Raw genomic sequence first — 17985 nt, 5'->3', positions numbered from 1 at the left:
ATTCCTCTTTCATTTGCCAGGATTTCGCTTGAAAACACAAAGAAAAAGCATGTGGGAAACGCTGTTCATAATTGCAGAGTTAATGTTCATCCATTCTTTGCACAACATAAACAACAATGATAGTGCAGTTTAAAATACAGTGTGTTAGAAGAATCTCTGAGAGCTTCCAGGTGGGATTTAGTCAGCTAGTTCAGGTTGTGGAATTAAAGAGGACCAACTTAGCACTGTTATGAAACAAACCCACTCTTCCCTTCACCCTAACGATGGGGAAATGCTCTTGAAAGTGCCACTTAACATTGCTTGAGGCAATGTTGTATAACCTCCCTGCAAAACAAATCAGAATGAATGCTGAGGCCCGACCTGCCTGTGGACTGTCTTGCCAGAGTGGTGCATGCTCTGGTTATCTCCCATTTGGACTACTGCAATGCGCTCTACGTGGGGCTACATTTGAATTGACCCTCCCATCAGATGTCAAGGAGATAAACAACTGTCTGACTTTTAGAAGACATCTGAAGGCAACCCTGTTTAGGGAAGTTTTTAAAGTTTGCTGTTTTGTTATGTTTTTAATATTCTGGCTGTGGAAACCCAACCAGATGGGTGGGGTATAAATAATAAATTATTATTATTATTACTCAACAATATAAAATCTCCTTGTGATCATTGTGCAAAGAAATCAGGAGAAATGCTCAATAGGCAGGACTTGGAAACTCTATTGTGCTCTTTTTGGTGCTTGCTAAAAACATTTTTGTTTAGACAAGCCTATCTGGAATGCTGCTGTGTCTTTATTTTATTGCTGGGTTTAATTTCCTCAGTGTTTTAATTGTTTTTACTATTTCACTGGTTTATTCTTTTTGTAAACCTTGTTGATTTGGGGGGGATTTTTCTTTGCAATTAAGTAGTATATAAAATTTATGAAATAAAGTTTGGTAACTATACGATGCTACCAGTAATATTTTAATAACCGTGAGCCACTTAGAAGTCTAGTTTGGAATTAAGGGTTATAAAAGCATCACTAATAATAGTATATGGGCAGGCACGTCAGTCTAATAGCTTGTTTCCGTGACTGCAGCTATATTCTTAGGCATGAGAAGATTTCTATAATAATAATAATAATAATAATAATAATAATAATAATAATAATAATAATTTATTTAAACCCCACCCTTCTGGCTGGGTTTCCCCAGCCACTCTGGGCGGCTCCCAACAGATATTAAAAACACGATAAAACATCAAACATGCTACTCCATGATTATTTTACCTGGTCTGCTCCATGCTTCCTCTCCGTCTGATTTCTGGCTTAACTAGGACAATTTATTAAATTACCGGTAACTTCCAAACAGAAGAATACAGTACAGGTATGCATGGTAGATAAAACACACAAGCACAATTTTGATGAGATCCTGTGTATGATTGAATGTTTTTTTAAAAAAAAAATGTAGTGGTTTATTATTATACAGATCCATACATGTGTTATACCGCTAGGAATGGGGAAATCTCTCTTCCCCACTAACCCCCACACTCCGGCCAGCTTTAAATTCACTTATTCCCATTTCCACTAGACTTTGTAGTTTGTTTATTTTTAAAGGCCCAGTGAAATTTCAGCAGCATTCTAATACGAATTTCTCCCAATACCCATCTTTGTGTATACAATTTTGCCTAATGCAAACATTTCTACAAGGCAATTTCTGATAATATAATACATTCTCACTAATATATGCATTAACTCTAGTTTATGCATGTATGCAAACAGTATTTAACCAGAGAAGTGAATTGCAAAATTCAGATGTAGTGTGAAGTCAAAGGATGGCTGTGCTTTTGGTTTCTGAAGAGTGCGGAATAGGTAGATTTGCCTTTATGTGCAAACAGAATATAAATTCTCCCCATCCCTGCATCCTATGAGACAAAAATGGTAATGATGCAAATGAATGTACAATGCCAGGACACGAACGCACACCCTTTTGGGGGGGGCAGTGTTTCATTAATGAATACATGTGAATGGGAAAGTTGGCTGGAGTGGCAGGCAAATCTAATTCCCATTTATTCTGTTTTGGAAAGAAGACCCGGTCATTTGGAACTCCCAAATCCAGGAGGAATTTTGGAAGAGTTCCTCAAAGCCCTACCAACCCTCTGTTTTAGGGGGAGAAAGAGAGTGAAGTACATGAGATTAATCCAGCCCTAATGCCCTCTTCTGAAACAGCCAATGGTTGGGATGTAAAGGTAAAGGTAAAGGGACCCCTGACCATTAGGTCCAGTTGTGGCTGACTCTGGGTTGCGGTGCTCATCTTGCTTTATTGGCCGAGGGAGCCGGCGTACAGCTTCCGCTTCATGTCACCAGCATGACTAAGCCACTTCTGGCAAACCAGAGCACACAGAAACGCCGTTTACCTTCTAGCTGGAGCGGTAACTATTTATCTACTTGCACTTTGATGTGCTTTCAAACTGCTAGGTTGGCAGGAGCTGGGACTGAACAACAGGAGCTCACTTGTCACGGGGATTCAAACTGCCGACCTTCTGATCGGTAAGCCCTAGACTCTGTGGTTTAGACCACAGCGCCACCTGCATCCCTAGTTGAGATGTAGCCTATCGTAAAACGGTAGTGCCCTCTCTTCCAGAGGTGGTTGTTGTAATAATAATGAATAATAATAAAATTTTATTTATATCCCGCCCTCCCCAGCCGAAGCCGGGCTCAGAGCGGCTAACAACTTTAAAATGATACAACATTCTAAAATCATTTCATTATAAAATCAATTCAAATCAGATTAATGGCAACCATTGGGCTAGAGTTCTGTGAGGATTGCCAAAGGAGGGGGTCAGGCTTGCCAGAGCGTTCCACCAGATCGGGGCCACCGCCGAATAAGCCCTGGCTCTGGTTGAGGCCAGCCTAATCTCCCTGTGGCCCAGGACCTCTAAGATGTTTTTGTTTGAAGACCGTAAGCTCCTCTGCGGGACATACCAGGAGAGGCAGTCCCGTAGGTACGAGGGTCCTAGGCCGTTAAGGGCTTTAAAGGTTAAAACCAGCACCTTAAACCTGATCCACAGGGAGCCAGTGCAGCTGGTATAGCACCGGGTGAATGTGATCCCGGGAATTGTACTCCAATTCCCATCATCTCTAGACAGCATGGCCAATGTTCACAGACAATGGAAGTTTGAGCCCCTAGAACTTCTGGAAGCCATCATATTGGTTAACCTTAACCCTGCCTCACTCTGACCTGCCTAGCAGCCTGTAGAGGTAAAGGTAAAGGGACCCCTGACCCTTAGGTCCAGTCGTGGCCGACTCTGGGGTTGCAGCGCTCATCTCACTTTATTGGCTGAGGGAGCCGGCGTACAGCTTCCGGGTCATGTGGCCAGCATGACTAAGCCGCTTCTGGCAAACCAGAGCAGCGCACGGAAACGCCATTTACCTTCCCGCTGGAGTGGTACCTATTTATCTACTTGCACTCTGATGTGCTTTTGAACTTCTAGGTTGGCAGGAGCAGGGACTGAGCAACGGGAGCTCACCCCATCGCGGGGATTCGAACCACTGACCTTCTGATCGGCAAGTCCTAGGCTCGGTGGTTTAACCCACAGCGCCACCCGCGTCCCATCTAGCAGCCTGTACAGGAGTATAAATGAAAGGTTGGACGAAAAAAGTAATGAATGAATGCCCCGAATGGATCATATTTCAAAGCTTTATAATGCTTTTACAGATACACAAAGCTCTGCATTCTGCCCAAACTCAGCCCAAGCATGAGAACGGAATACACTGTTCATAAGCATTCCTGTACGTACATACATTTTCTGATTCAATTTGCCCTTCTATGATAGACTTTTTGTGTATAAGAAAGTGGATGTTATCATGAATGAACATTATGGAACATCAAATTACAAAAAAATATGCATCTGATGGTAGTCCTTCTCCAAGTTGACCCATTGTAATTACTGGACATGATTAGTTTAGGTGTGTTAATTTCAGTGGGTTTTCTCTGAGTAGGACTAAGTTGGATACCACCCAAATAAAGTATGGCCTCTGCAAAAGTTAAGAATTACATACCTGCGTTGGCTGGTGCTGTTGAGTAGGAGAGGAAAGTGTAGGCTTAAAAAAAGGAATTTAGTTGCAAATGCTCCTTTGAAACATTTTGTTGCTCCTGCAGATTAATTAAATATTGTTCCTCATTTCTCTTTGGCTGATTAAACTATGCACTGTGATCCAATTAAAATGGGTTACAAGTCAACTCTTCTTCTACTTCAAAAATGCTTTGCACTACATTCTTCGAGGGGGGAGACCTGTCATTTTAAATTAATGAGATACACTGAAAATATTTTAATATTCAAAAGCAGAGGGTGGATGTCATCCCTATAGAGGTTCTTATGCCTTTGCTTCCTTTTGACATACTTATGTTTTTGAATTCTAAACCCTAAACAAAACCAATTCATACTCCCTGAAAAAGCAACATTTCCTAACTTACATTTACAGCAAAATGTTTGCTTAACCCTACTGGCTCCCTGTTTCTAGAGGCAGGAAAAATATAGATGCCTTAAAATTTTGAAACATTCAAACCTGGACCTGTATTTCTTACCCGCCACATATACAATTTCTAATCTCTATGGAGAAATGTTCAGCCAACTCCATCTTTAGGGAATTTGGTTCCAAATCCAAGATTTTAATTGTTACCGAACTTTAATGCAGTTCAAAAGTGAAAACTTCCTACAACTCACATTCCAAAGTTGCTGTAACTTTACCACTCATAGTCTGAAAATGCTGTCATTTTCCTGGACTGTATTTGATAATATTTTGTTTTATTTATTTATTTAGTTAGTTAGTTAGTTAGTTAGTTATTGAATTTATATACTGCCCCACACCCGGGGGTCTCAGGGCGGTTCACAGAATAAAATTCAAATATAAAACCACAAAATACCTAATAAAAATAAAAACAACATTCCCCCCCCCCAAACACACACACAAAAAACAAATTTTAAAAGGGCATAGGATATAAATCAGATCAACCAAATGCCTGGTTAAAAAGGAATGTTTTTGCCTGGTCCCTAAAGGTGTGTAGTGAAGGCACCAGGCGAACTTCCCTTGGGAAAGCATTCCACAGATGGGGAGCCACTGCAGAGAAGGCCCCGTTCTCCTGTTGCCACCCTCCAGACCTCTCAAGGAGGAGGCACACAAAGAAGGGCCTCAAAAGATGATATCAGGGTCTGGGTAGGTTCATATGGAAAGAGGCAGTCCCTGAGGTATTGCAGTCCTGAGCCATTTAAGGCTTTATGGGTCAAAACCAGCACTTTGAATTGGGCCCAGAAACTAATTGGTAGCCAGTGCAGTCAGACCAGGTTCAGTGTAATATGCTCAAACCGTCTTGCTCCAGTGAGCAACCTGACTACTGAATTCTGCATTAGCTCTAGTTTCCGATCAGTCTTCAGAGGCAGCCCTGCATATGACACATTGCAGTAATCTAACCTTGAGTGTAGCGGCAGCAAGACGCGTACACGCACAGTCAATTAAAAGTTGGTTTTATTCCAGAAAAAACATGCCACATGCTCTGCCCCCGTGACTTATGGCTATCCCGATTATGACTCAACTAAATCCTCAGCGTTGTTCCTCTTCCTCCGGAAACAAAGCGTGAAAACGAATCTCTTCCGTCATTTCTGTGATGTTAATTTTCCCTTTTCTTGTACTCCTCCTCTTCTGCGTTCTTGCACGCTGAGAGGTTTGCAAACTGGTTCGGACAAGCTATTGTCTGCCAATTCCTGTGTTTCTCTGGGCTGTGAACTCCCCCCTGTCCTTTCCTCTGATCTTCCCATGGTAAACCTCCCTTCGTCCCCTGGGCTGCCGTCCAAGTCTGGCAGCTGTTGCTGTTCGCTTGATGGGTCCAGTCTAACATTGAGGTTACCAGAGCATAGACAACAGTAGTTAGGCTATTCCTGTCCAGATAGGGGCATAGTATTGAGGATGGCGGTGATAATTAATGTTCCTACCCAACTACTGAACAACAAAACAGCGGAAGAGTCATATGTTCCATGCTCAGGTGTTGGGCAGTGTGAAAATAGGTGTTCACGGGCGATCGAAGTCCCAGCAGGGGACGTCAGGACCGGAGGCAAGATGGCAGGGTCGGAACAGGAACAGGGGTCCAGAAGCCAGGAGTCAGGAAGCCAAGAGTCCGAGGGTCAGAGAGCCAGGAGTCAAGAAGCCAAGGGCCCGAAGATCAAGAAGCAAGGAGTCCAGAAGTCAAGGCTTTGGGGATCAAGAAGCAGGGAGTCAAGAAGCTGAGGTTCAAGGATCAGGAAGCAAGAAGCCAAACGCAGCAAGGCAGGAAGCATGTTGCTGTGGCAAAGAGCCGAAGGGAAATGCTGACCTTATCTCCCTTCCCAGCTCTTGCCACCAGGTGCTGTGAGTTACCAATTGGCCTCACCTGTGCGGCTGCACCTTGCCTCTTCAGAACAAACTTAGGAAAGCCCCAGTCCTGCAAAGTCCTATTGGTCACAGGGCCTGGCTCCTTCACGCACACCTGACAATAGGACTCCCCACCACCCCAAGGACTCCATTCAACTGGGCATGCTCAAAGTGGGGATGGCCATAGCTGGCATTCCACAAACACACCACACACCCTACAAACTCACAGCACACTTGCAATCCATGCATGCATACATACATACATTTATGGATATATCCAACATACACCACACTGACTGACTCCCACCAGTAACTAGGCTTTTCTTTTCTAAGACATTTCAACTTTTTTCAAGCCTAGTTGCCTGAGTCTATGCTAACACCACTCGACAAAGTTGAAAGTCTTATCCCCCTCTTCTTCCAGGTTTGTTTTTTTCCTTCTGGTCAACTCCTGGCATGAAATGATTTATTACCAAACAAGGACGGGCAGCTACTTAACGAAGCTATGGGTAAGTTTCCACTCCATAATCCATGGACCCTAAAGATCCCAAGAACCCCGATGGATCACACCAAAGCCCCATCTCGTCCACCATCCTGTTTAAAGTGGCCACCCCAATGCATCTTGGAATCCCACAAGCAGGAGGTAAGGAGTTGCGTGAGCCATAGGCATGTTTCTCAGATGCTGTTTATTTACCACATTTTTCACTACTTTACGTAATAAAATATCTGCATGGTTTACATAAAAGCAACAAAAAAACAACAGTAAAATTTCCTAAAAACAAACTAAGAATATGATAAAGAGGCCATGCCACTGTGCATCTCAGGTTAAACAAAGCAATTACAGTAGTACCTCTGGTTGCAAATGGGATCCGTTCCGGAGGCCCATTCGCAACATGAAAAGAGCGCAACCTGAAGCCCCGTATCGGCGCAGGTGCGTGGCGCGATTTGGCGCTTCTGCACATGCGCGAAGCACGATTTAGTGCTTCTGCGCATGCGTGAGTGGCGAAACCCAGAAGTAACCCTTTCCGGTACTTCCGGGTCGCCGCAGGACATAACCTGAAAGAACGTAACATGAAGCAAACATAACATGAGGTATGACTGTACACAGAAAGTGAATTCTAAAAATGTACAAGTAGCTGCAACAAAAAAGCAAGCTCCACCCCACCCTCCTTTTTAGAAACTGGCCTGCAAGTTGTTAGAAGGGCTGATGTGTAGAACTGCTGGGCACCTGCCAGTGTAAAACTTATTCAGAGCCATTTTGCTTCTCCTATCAGCCACTTAATTGAAGTCTTGGGACTGTTTTCCCTACAGAATGAGAGACTTTCCCTTGGATGATGAAGGCAGAGCCTGCTTTTTTTAACCAACAAAAGCTGTCTAGAATTGAGCAATATCTCCAAAACAGAGATTAAGCCCCAAAGTGCCGTCAAATAACAAAGAGCATCTCCGTTTTCGGGAGATATTGAGATGTGGGATCCTCCCATTGCCACCTTAAGGATTCACAATGATACAGGTACACCTTTTACACCTGCAATCCAGCAGTAAAAATAAAACAGATGACTTGAGATGGTTGTTTTATGTTCTGTGCTAATGAAATGAGTTGCGCAAATATTTTCTCATTTGTTTATCGAGGAATGTATAGCCTACGTTTCTTTTATTTAGACTAGGATTGTCCCTCCAGATACTGACAGATTGTACTCCTCCTCATCCCTGGCCATTCGCTAGGAAACTGGAGGGCCACAGGTCCTTCTCCCCCAAGGTAAGTCAAGGTAGGACGGCATTTAATAGTCCTCTTCACACTTAAAATTTGTGTGTAATAGAGAATAGGGGATGGAAGCAGGATCCTATATTTTTATTATTATTTTGTGCTTTTTACATTGTAATTTCATGTTGTGAACTGCCCTCAGATCCACAGGTATAGGGGCGGTATACAAATTTAATAAATAATCATCATAATAATATGCAAATAACTTTCACGCCTGCATTTGCAGGGCTCGCCTCTCACAGTTGGGAACCTCACTACATCCGGAAGATGTGAAAAGGGCTCTTGCTATTATGGCTGTAATAAATGCACCTGTCAGGGGGGCCTACATGATTCACTGGCTGTTAACTGGGACAATAGATTGCATTTCTTCTAAATCATGTTGCTTGAACACCACACGCTGGGCTCCTTTGTTTAGAATGGAATGACCAGTACCAGTTTTCTAGAAAAAGAGGTGCCAGAACTCACCATGAACGCCTCCCTCGTTCTCTTAGAATGGCAGTGGCAGGTGCCAGAATGGAGTTCCAGTGAGTTCCAGCTGGAAAAAAGGGTCCTGAGAATGACTGGCATTTACTTAATTCATAATTCCACTCAATGAGCTAGTTCACGTGCAACGCTAAGCCAAACCATGGGTCAGCAAAAGCACTAGGGCTCCCAGAGATGAGATTGCAACCACTTTGCTCCTTCCCCACTCCTCCTCCTGCCATGCTGCTGTGAACTAAGTCACGGTTTGGTTTAGCATGCCATTCAGACCAAAGAGAGCACAGTCTGTAGCCAAGGTTTGTTAAATGGGTTTACAGCATGAGTCTGGGTTGGGATGCTAAGCCAAACCATGGCTTAGTTCAAAGCAGCACTGCAGCAGTAGGACTGGAGGAGGAGTAAGGCGGCTGCAATCTCCTCTCTGGAACTCCCATTGAAGACTTTACTACCCCATTTCTTCTCTTAGGGAAAAAAAAAGAATGACATTCAGTGAAAATAGTAAGAATAAAATGGCAGCACTCAAGGACTACCTTCCCTATGCGTTGTCTCTCCTTGTCTCTTCAGATTCAAGCAAGCCAACTCAAGAGGTCCTGGAAAAGAACAACGCAACATCTTGGTCAGAATTCATTCTTATGGGTTTTTTGAGCCAATCGAAATCACCCAGTGTTATCATGACTCTGTTTGTCATGATGTTCATCATGGTCCTCTCTGAAAACAGCCTCCTCCTCTACCTGATCCACGTGGACTCTGGCCTCCATTCCCCAATGTATTTTTTCCTTGGTCAGTTGTCTGTCATGGATATTTCTCAAACTCTCGCCATCGGCCCTAAAATGCTTGTGGACTTTTTAAGGGAGAAGAACACCATTTCACTGACTGGGTGCTCAGCCCAGATATTTTTCGTACTGCTCATGGGCAACGCAGAATGCCTAATCCTTGCAGTAATGTCCTATGACAGGTACGTGGCAATCTGCAAGCCCCTCCAATATCCGGTCCTCATGAGAAGAACTGTCTGTCTCATCCTGACCGCGGTGGTTTGGTTTTGTGCCTTTGGTGCCTTGGGACCCAGCATGTACCTGCGGCTACTGCACTACTGTGGCTCCAATGTAATCCATCACATCTTTTGTGACCTCCCGTCGATGCTGAAGTTGTCCTGTTCTGATACATCTCGCTTGGAAAAGACACTGGTTTTTACTGGCTTTCTTCTGCTGATCCTCCCTTCAGCCATCATTCTGGCCTCCTATGTGTGCATTCTTGCTACGGTCTTGAGGGTGCACTCTTCTGAAAGGAGCCACAAGGCTCTCAGCACTTGCCTGTCTCACTTGACTGTGGTGGGGCTCTTTTATGGGGCAGCCATGTTCAAATACTTGAGACCCAGGTCCTACCAAATGCCATACCACGACGATATGGTTTCTGTGTTTTGCCTCATCGTCACTCCCATGATGAACCCTCTCATCTACAGCCTGAGGAATCGGGATGTGCTGGCGGCACTGAGGAAAACGTTCCGGAAAAACACATCTTGAATAACCTCCCAGGAAATGTCATCAGGAAGTCTTGCTGCCCTATTAATATTAACGGATTCATTATGTTCTGAATCTTCATGGACGTATGCCTACTTTATCAGATGCTTCTTTGTCACTGTTTCTCATTAATAGTTCCCTGCCCCAATGCAGGTGTTAATACAATCATCTCAGTGATTATCCCTACTGTAAAAGGTGTACCCATTTTAGCAAACTTTGAAGGGGTGATGATCACTGATGGTCATTTTTGCATTTCATTTCCATTCAAATCCCACTTTCCAGTTTTCTCCTACATACAGTGGTACCTCAGGTTAAGTACTTAATTCGTTCCGGAGGTCCATCCTTAACCTGAAACTGTTCTTAACCTGAAGCACCACTTTAGCTAATGGGGCCTCCCGCTGCTGCTGCATTGCCAGAGCACGATTTCTGTTCTCATCCTGAAGCAAAGTTCTTAACCTGAAGCACTATTTCTGGGTTAGCGGAGTCTGTAACCTGAAGCGTCTGTAACCTGAGGTACCACTGTATTACGTACCGTTTCACTTCATGCATCTGACAAAGCGAGTCCAAGGAAGCTTTGTCAATCTTTATGGCACCACAGCACCCTTTGACTGTTTTTGCAGTGAGAAGCTAACACAGAGACTCCTCTGGAATTTTTTTCAATGCACTTTAATGTATACTGTGTTTGTTGCACTAACTGAAAAATGAATAATATTTTTTTTATATATATAATTTTTTATTGAGGTTTTTTCATACAAATGCATATTTAACAAACAAAATAAGTTTCATAACATCCTTTCATTCTATTGTGGACTCCCTCACGTCTCCCGCTTCCACTTTCATCATTACAAACAAATTTTTCAAGCAAATTATCATCTTGTTTATGATCTTAAATCCAATATTTAGGTTAAACTCAAATATAAAATTGTAATTTAATGGTAGACAGTTATTTCTACTCTGACTTCCTTGTTAGGATTCAACCAATTTACAGTACTTTTGTAAATAAATCTTAAATTTCTTCCAGTCTTCTTCAACCCTCTCCTCTCCCAGGTCACGGATTCTGCCCGTCATCTCAGCTAATTGCATATAGTCCATCAGCTGCATCTGCCATTCTTCCAGTGTGGGTAGATCTTGGGTTTTCCAGTTCTTAGCAATAAGTATCCTTGCCGCCGTTGTAGCATACATAAAAAATGTTCTGTCCTTCTTTAACACGTTCTGGCTGACCATGCCCAGAAGGAAGGCCTCTGGTTTCTTGGTAAAGGTATACTTAAACACCTTTTTTAACTCATTATATATCATTTCCCAGAAGGCCTTCACTCTAGGACAGGTCCACCAGAGGTGAAAGAATGTTCCTTCATTTTCCTTACATTTCCAACATTTATTATCAGACGAATGGTATATTTTAGCCAATTTCACTGGGGTCATGTACCATCTATATATCATTTTCATTACATTTTCCTTCAGAGCATTACATGCTGTGAAGTTCAGCCCAGTGGTCCATAACCTTTCCCAGTCCTCAAACATAATGTTGTGCCCAATATCCTGAGCCCACTTTATCATAGCCGATTTGACCATTTCGTCTTGTGTGTTCCATTTCAGCAGCAAGTTATACATTTTTGAAAGTACCTTGGTCTTAGGTTCTAACAATTCTGTTTCCAATTTCGATTTCTCCACCTGGAATCCTAACTTTTTATCATTGTTAAACACTTCTTTGATCTGAGCATAGTGTAACCAGTCTCGCACTTTATCTTTCATTTTCTCTAAACTCTGCAGTTTCCAATTGTCTCCATCTCTTTCTAATATTTCCCAATATTTTGGCCAATTGGCCTCCATATTAGGTCTTTTTCGGGCCTTAGCCTCCAAGGGTGACAGCCACCTCGGTGTTTTGTTCTCTAATAAGTCTTTGTATCTTGTCCAGACATTAAATATTGCTTTTCTGACAATATGGTTCTTAAAGACCTTGTTAATCTTAACCTTATCATACCATAAGTATGCATGCCATCCAAAAGCATTGTTAAAACCTTCCAAATCCAGCACGTCCGTGTCCTCAAGAAGTAGCCAATCTTTTAGCCAGCAGAAAGCTGCGGCTTCATAGTACAACTTTAAGTCTGGCAGGGCAAAGCCCCCTCTTTCTTTTGCGTCCGTTAGTATCTTAAACTTAATTCTGGGCTTTTTGCCCTGCCAGACAAATTTAGAAATATCTTTCTGCCACTTCCGGAAGCACTCCGTTTTGTCTACAATCTGCAATGTCTGAAACAAAAACAACATTTTTGGCAATACATTCATCTTGATAGCAGCTATTCGACCTAACAATGAAAGTTTTAATTTTGACCAGCTATCCAAGTCTCTCTTAATTTCAGACCAACATTTTTCATAGTTATCTTTAAACAGACTCAGATTTTTTGCTGTTATGTTTACCCCTAGGTATTTGACTTTCTTAACCACAGTTAACTCTGTCTCTCTCTGAAACCGTTCCGACTCAATATCTGTCAAGTTTTTTCCCAACACCTTAGTTTTTTGCTTATTTAGTTTAAATCCCGCCACCCGACCAAAGTCTTGAATCAGTTGTAATACTCTTTTCGTACTAGATTCTGGCTCCTGTAATGTCAAAACTAAGTCATCTGCAAACGCTTTAAGTTTATATTGTTTCGCTCCGACCTGTATCCCTTCCACCAACCTGTCCCCTCTAATCATGTTCAAGAGCACTTCCAGGACCGAAATAAATAATAACGGGGAGATCGGACAGCCTTGTCGTGTTCCTTTTTCAATTTTAAACTCTTTAACCACATTGTTAACTATCAATTTAGCCTTTTGTTCTGAATATATTGCATCAATCCCATTCTCAAACCCCCGGCCCACTCCCATTTCTTTTAAATTCCCCTTCATGAACTTCCAGGATATATTGTCAAAGGCCTTCTCCGCATCTATGAAAATTAAAACAGCTTTAGTATTTATGTCTGTTTGTAGAAGCTCCAATATATCTATAATGTTCCTTGTATTAGCAGACATATGTCTACCTGGGAGAAAGCCTGCCTGGTCTTTATGAATTACTTTGTTTAAAACCCTCTTGAATCTACTTGCCAAAACGTCTGCAAATATTTTGTAATCCACATTTAAAAGGGAGATGGGACGGTAGTTCTTAAGTTGTGTCTTTTCAGTTTCCAATTTTGGTATCAATGTGATGAAAGCTTCCTTCCACGATTCTGGCGCCTTCTTCCCCTCTAGAATTTCATTGTTGACCTCCATCAGTGGTTGTATCAAATAGTCTTTCAGTGTCTTATAGTACTTGGAGGTCAGCCCGTCTGGTCCTGGTGATTTGCCCTGTTTCATGTTCTGGATGGCCTGCTCAATCTCTTGTCGTGTTATTTTGCCATTCAAGATTGATCTGTTTTCTTCTGACAACTTTGCTAATCCATTTGTCTCTAAGAATTGTTTAATCTCAGTTTCATCTTGTGGCCCTTGAGTGTATAATTTTTTGAAATATCTCTGGAAACACTTTCTAATCTCTCCGGGGTTCTGGATACATCTTCCTTCAATCTCTAAATTTGTCACTGTATTTAACTTTTGTCTCCTCTTCAACTGCCAAGCTAGCAGTTTTCCACATTTATTAGCCGACTCAAAAGTTTTTTGTTTCATTAGTTTAATTTTCCATTCTATTTCCTGATTTATCAGTTTGGAATATTGTGCTTGGTAAAGTTTGATTTCTCTCAGAATCGGCTGAGACTTCGGGTTAGATCTTAGCTTCTTCTCTAACTCCTTAATTTTTTCCAAAATTTTATCTTTTCTTTCATTTTGTTTCCTTTTCTTTACCGTGTTCTGTTGTATCAGGAACCCCCTCATCACGGCCTTACTTGCGTCCCAGATAGTTCTTTTTTCCACTGTGGTGTTCATATTGATCTCAAAATAATCCTTTAAAGCTTTTTGGGCCTTCTTGGTAATCTCCTGATCTCTAAACAGGCCATCATTCATCTTCCATCTGAAGGAACCGGTTGGGATCAATGTCATGTCCATTCTCAGTGCATTATGGTTGGAGCATGTCTTTGGGCAGATTTCCACCTTTCTGATCTTAGGTGCCAGACCTCTAGTTATCCATATTTGGTCGATTCTTGTCCAAGTCAGTTGGGCTTCAGAGAAAAATGTTCCTTCCCTTCCCAAGGGGTTTCTCACTCTCCAAATGTCAATCCAGTCCATATTGTCTGTCATTTCAAAAAAGGTCTTTGGTAGTCTCCCATCTTTGGAAATATTTTGATTCTGTGACTTATCCATGTTAGTTGATACAACTCCATTCATATCTCCCATCATAATGATGTTGTTGTAGTCCAGATAATCCAGCATAGTCTCATGCAACTTCTTGTAAAATTCCGATTTTCCTTCATTTGGAGCATAAATTCCTAATATCAGAATTTTTTCTCCTTGATATTGTATTTCTATCGCCAAAATTCTTCCATGCTCATCTTTAAACAGAAATTTAGGTGAAAGGCTCTCTTTTGCATAAATTACCACGCCTCTCTTTTTTACTGTGTCCGAAGATATAAATTCCTGACCAAGTCTTTTATTTATTAACACTTTTCTATGGAGCCTAATCACATGTGTTTCCTGTAAACAAATAATGTCCAAATGTTCCTTTTTTAAAATGTGAAAGATTTTTTTCCTTTTTTCTGGAATGTTGCAGCCATTTATGTTCCAGCTCAAAAGTTGCAGAGACATCCTGAATAAATCTGGTTATTCTTGCTGTGGAGGTACCTTATTCTCGGATTTTTGAGGATCCGGGGGTGCAGGGTCCCCCGGAGGTTCAGGCCCTGGGGGTAATCCAAGTCCTTTGTGAAGATCTTCTCCGTGTGCCGCCAAAAACTTGTCTCTGTCCACCGGCGTTCTAATTTTGGTCTTCCTCCCTCTGAAAGTAAACGATAAACCTTGGGGGAACTCCCACCTGAAGATGATTGAGTTGCTCCTTAGCAATTTTGCTAATTCCGAGTAGTCTGATCTAAGATCCAACAGCTGTTTAGGAATATCCTTATAAATTTCAATTCTTTTGTCCAAAATATCCAGTGACTTTCCGTAGTGCAGGCCTAAAATCTTGTCCCTTTCCTCCTTTGATCTCAATATTATCAAGCAGTCTCTGGGCTTCTCCTTCTTTATAAGTCTTCCAAGCCTAAAAGCAGATAGTATTTTAAAGTCTTTTTCTTCTAAGTTCCAAAACTTGGAGAATTCTTTGGTAAGGAACTCAGTTAAGTTACCTTCTTCCACTTCTGGTATTGAGCGTATCCTTAAATTGGCCTCCCTGTTCCGAAGTTCTGTCATAGAAAAGTAGATCTGGTGTTCTCCTACTTGTTTGCTGAGTGGTCTTACTTCTTTTTCGAGCTGTCCCAGTCTTTGGCTAGTGTCCTCAGCCAATTTCCGGTTTTCACCTACAGCCTCCTTCAGTTCTCCAATAGATTGAACATTCTGTGCAACTTGTCCAGTTAGTCTATTTAAACTTTCTATATTTTGGTCAATTTTAGCTGATTGCTGGTCAACCTTTCTGTCCAGAGCCTCCAATTTTTCAAAAATTTTCTCCAAGATAGTGCCACTTGCTCCTGAGGCCATATCTTCCAGTTGTAATTCCTCAATTTCTCCCTCCCCTGATTGTAGCAGGGAAGCCGCTTCTACCTCAGGAGGCAAAGTAATAGGCAAAGCAGGCACAGATGATCTACGCTGTGAGACTGTCGGTAAAGTTAAAGTTGTTTGTCTGGTTCTTCCCCTTTTTCTTGTTCCACTCATTCCAAAGTTATCTAAAAACCAAGGTCAAACTGAATTGTTCCCATGAGAAAGTAACAGCCCAGATGGTAACACTCAGACAGGAGGCCGGGAAAGAGAAAGTAAAACAAAGTCACTGCTGTGAGTCCAAAATCCTCTAGGTGGAGCTTAGAATGTCTTTGGGGAGGAAGTCCAATCCAATTAAGGTTAATAAATCTAATTTGATATCCAAAGATCTTCTCAAAGATAGATTTTAGCAGAGTTGATACTTAAAGCCAAACAATGTTTCCAAAAGTGCTTAGACAGCAAATGTTTCAAAGTAACAAGTTCAAACTCAGTATGTTCCAAAGTTCAGATTCAAAGTATCCAAAATTTGCAGACTGACTGCTCAGTTACTCAGGCAGCTCCAGTACCTGGGTTTCTTACTTTTATTTGTAATCCAATAGCTCAGCAGAAGAAAGATATCCTTGTCTCAATATAGATCCAAAAATCAGCCACTTAAAGTCCTTAAATCAGCCAGGAAAAACAGTTTAAATAGATGCCAGATCAGTCAGTGCAAAACGTTACTCTTTGTCTCCACTCCTCCTGCTCTTTACTTTCAAGTTCAGTGTCAGCGGAAGACGGACTTCCTGTTTATCGTCACTCCGCTTTCAGCCAAATTCACAATTTTAGAAGCTTTAAAAGTGTATTGTCCAAATTACTCACGGGTTGTTGCTTTCCAAAGTTAGCAATTTCAAGAAGAAAGGTCAGCGCTCACCGGCAACAGCAACGCGGCTTCGCTCCGTTGATCGCGAAACGACCCACAGCGCCGCTACCCCCTCCGCGGTCCGGAGCCCCTTACGGGGTCCCTTCGTCGTTTTAGGGGCTGCTTTTGGCGCCCGCCGGGTTACAAATGGACCTTGAGCTTGTTTGGAGGTTCTAGCAGGGGAGCGCAGCTATCGTATACCCTTGACCGAAGAACGGTACACTCCTTCTATCTGGGATGGTCGTCCTCTTCCACCGAGCGCGCAGCTTTGGGAGGGACGCACATGGAGCGGTGAGGGAGGAAGGGGACACCCGCCTAGCCAGCCAGATCAGCCGAATCAACCCTGGCGATCAATGGGGTGACAGATGTCGCAGCCAGATTATTGTGAATAATAGTCACAATGCACAAGTTCTCACTGCACACAAATATAGAACACCCTTCACCTGTACTATGTCCTTATGCTTCTGAAGAAGAGCCTTTGATTTATTTCATATATGTCCATTACTAACAGTGCAATCCTAGACACATCAACTCAAAAAGCAATTTTGAATCTATTTGGGAGGAAGGAGAGGAAGGAAAGCTGTGATGTGCTATGTCCTTTCTCTGGCTTCCACTGGTGAGACCAGTTAGTTCAACGTGGCCCTGGTGGTATGCACTGGCCACAAGATTCAATTTGTTATCTTAATCTGCAGCTTTGGAAAGCAAACTGACTTGCTTTGGAGTTTCTCTGTGTCGGTCAAATTTGACTCATTATTTGGGACTGGAATTAGAGTTGTTAAAAAACAAAGTTGTGTCCCCGTCTTCCCCATTCACTAAAATTATGACTTTACAAACAGCTACAACTTGTTTCTAATTTTGCAGAAATGGATGAAATTTGCAGGCAAAGGAGCAAATGAAGAGTGGATTAATGCTGCACAATTTTAGGCAGATCAAAGGGTTTTAGTGCGGGGGACCTTTAGAGTTTTTTCTTCTTAAACAGAAAAGGTATCCTTTATTTTACGCCAGAATTTTATGCCTGCTACAGTGGCTTTCCCACGAAGAGAGATTTACCATTTTGGGGTAGGTACCATAGGAATAATAGGGGCAGGGGCAATGAAAGGGCAGGGGGAATAGCATAGATCCCCAGTAATGTCTGGGCTGGGGAAAAGGTCCACACACACACACACGTATGGCTTTTCATGCTGTTGTGGTACAACTTTAGTCTGGTCAAATATACAGTATTGTGTTTTGCTGAGCATTATATTATTCTTGAAAGCTGTACCCTTACTTTCTTTTTTTGTGGACAAGAACTCAAAATTGTCAAGAGCTGCATAAATAACAATAAAATATTTTTTTTAAGTATCGATTTTATTTAACACCGTTGTAAATGTACTCTGTGTTT

General features: G+C 42.1%; 3 protein-coding genes across 3 annotated transcripts in view; 1 reads left to right on the top strand and 2 right to left on the bottom strand.

The window, feature by feature from the left end:
- The window catches only part of LOC309359310 (olfactory receptor 2V1-like), a gene marked incomplete at its 3' end in the record, with an annotated part of 107792 nt that overhangs the window by 77130 nt on the left and 12677 nt on the right, over positions 1-17985 (bottom strand). The gene's annotated exons all lie outside the window — the stretch shown is intronic.
- LOC309365064 (olfactory receptor 2D3-like) overlaps positions 1-17985 on the bottom strand; it is a 99084-nt gene that overhangs the window by 71892 nt on the left and 9207 nt on the right. The gene's annotated exons all lie outside the window — the stretch shown is intronic.
- Positions 8805-10129, top strand: LOC309359317 (olfactory receptor 2AG2-like; the record flags this gene model as incomplete). Its single annotated transcript, XM_081892843.1, has 1 exon — positions 8805-10129. Exon 1 carries the CDS (start codon positions 9089-9091, stop codon positions 10127-10129), a length of 1041 nt encoding a protein of 346 aa, XP_081748969.1. The 5' UTR covers positions 8805-9088.

The sequence above is a fragment of the Podarcis melisellensis genome, assembly GCF_964234715.1.
Source record: "Podarcis melisellensis genome assembly, chromosome: 2".
Lineage (NCBI taxonomy): Eukaryota > Metazoa > Chordata > Lepidosauria > Squamata > Lacertidae > Podarcis > Podarcis melisellensis.
Note: the sequence above shows the minus strand (reverse complement) of the source record. Positions and strands in the feature narration are given on the sequence as shown.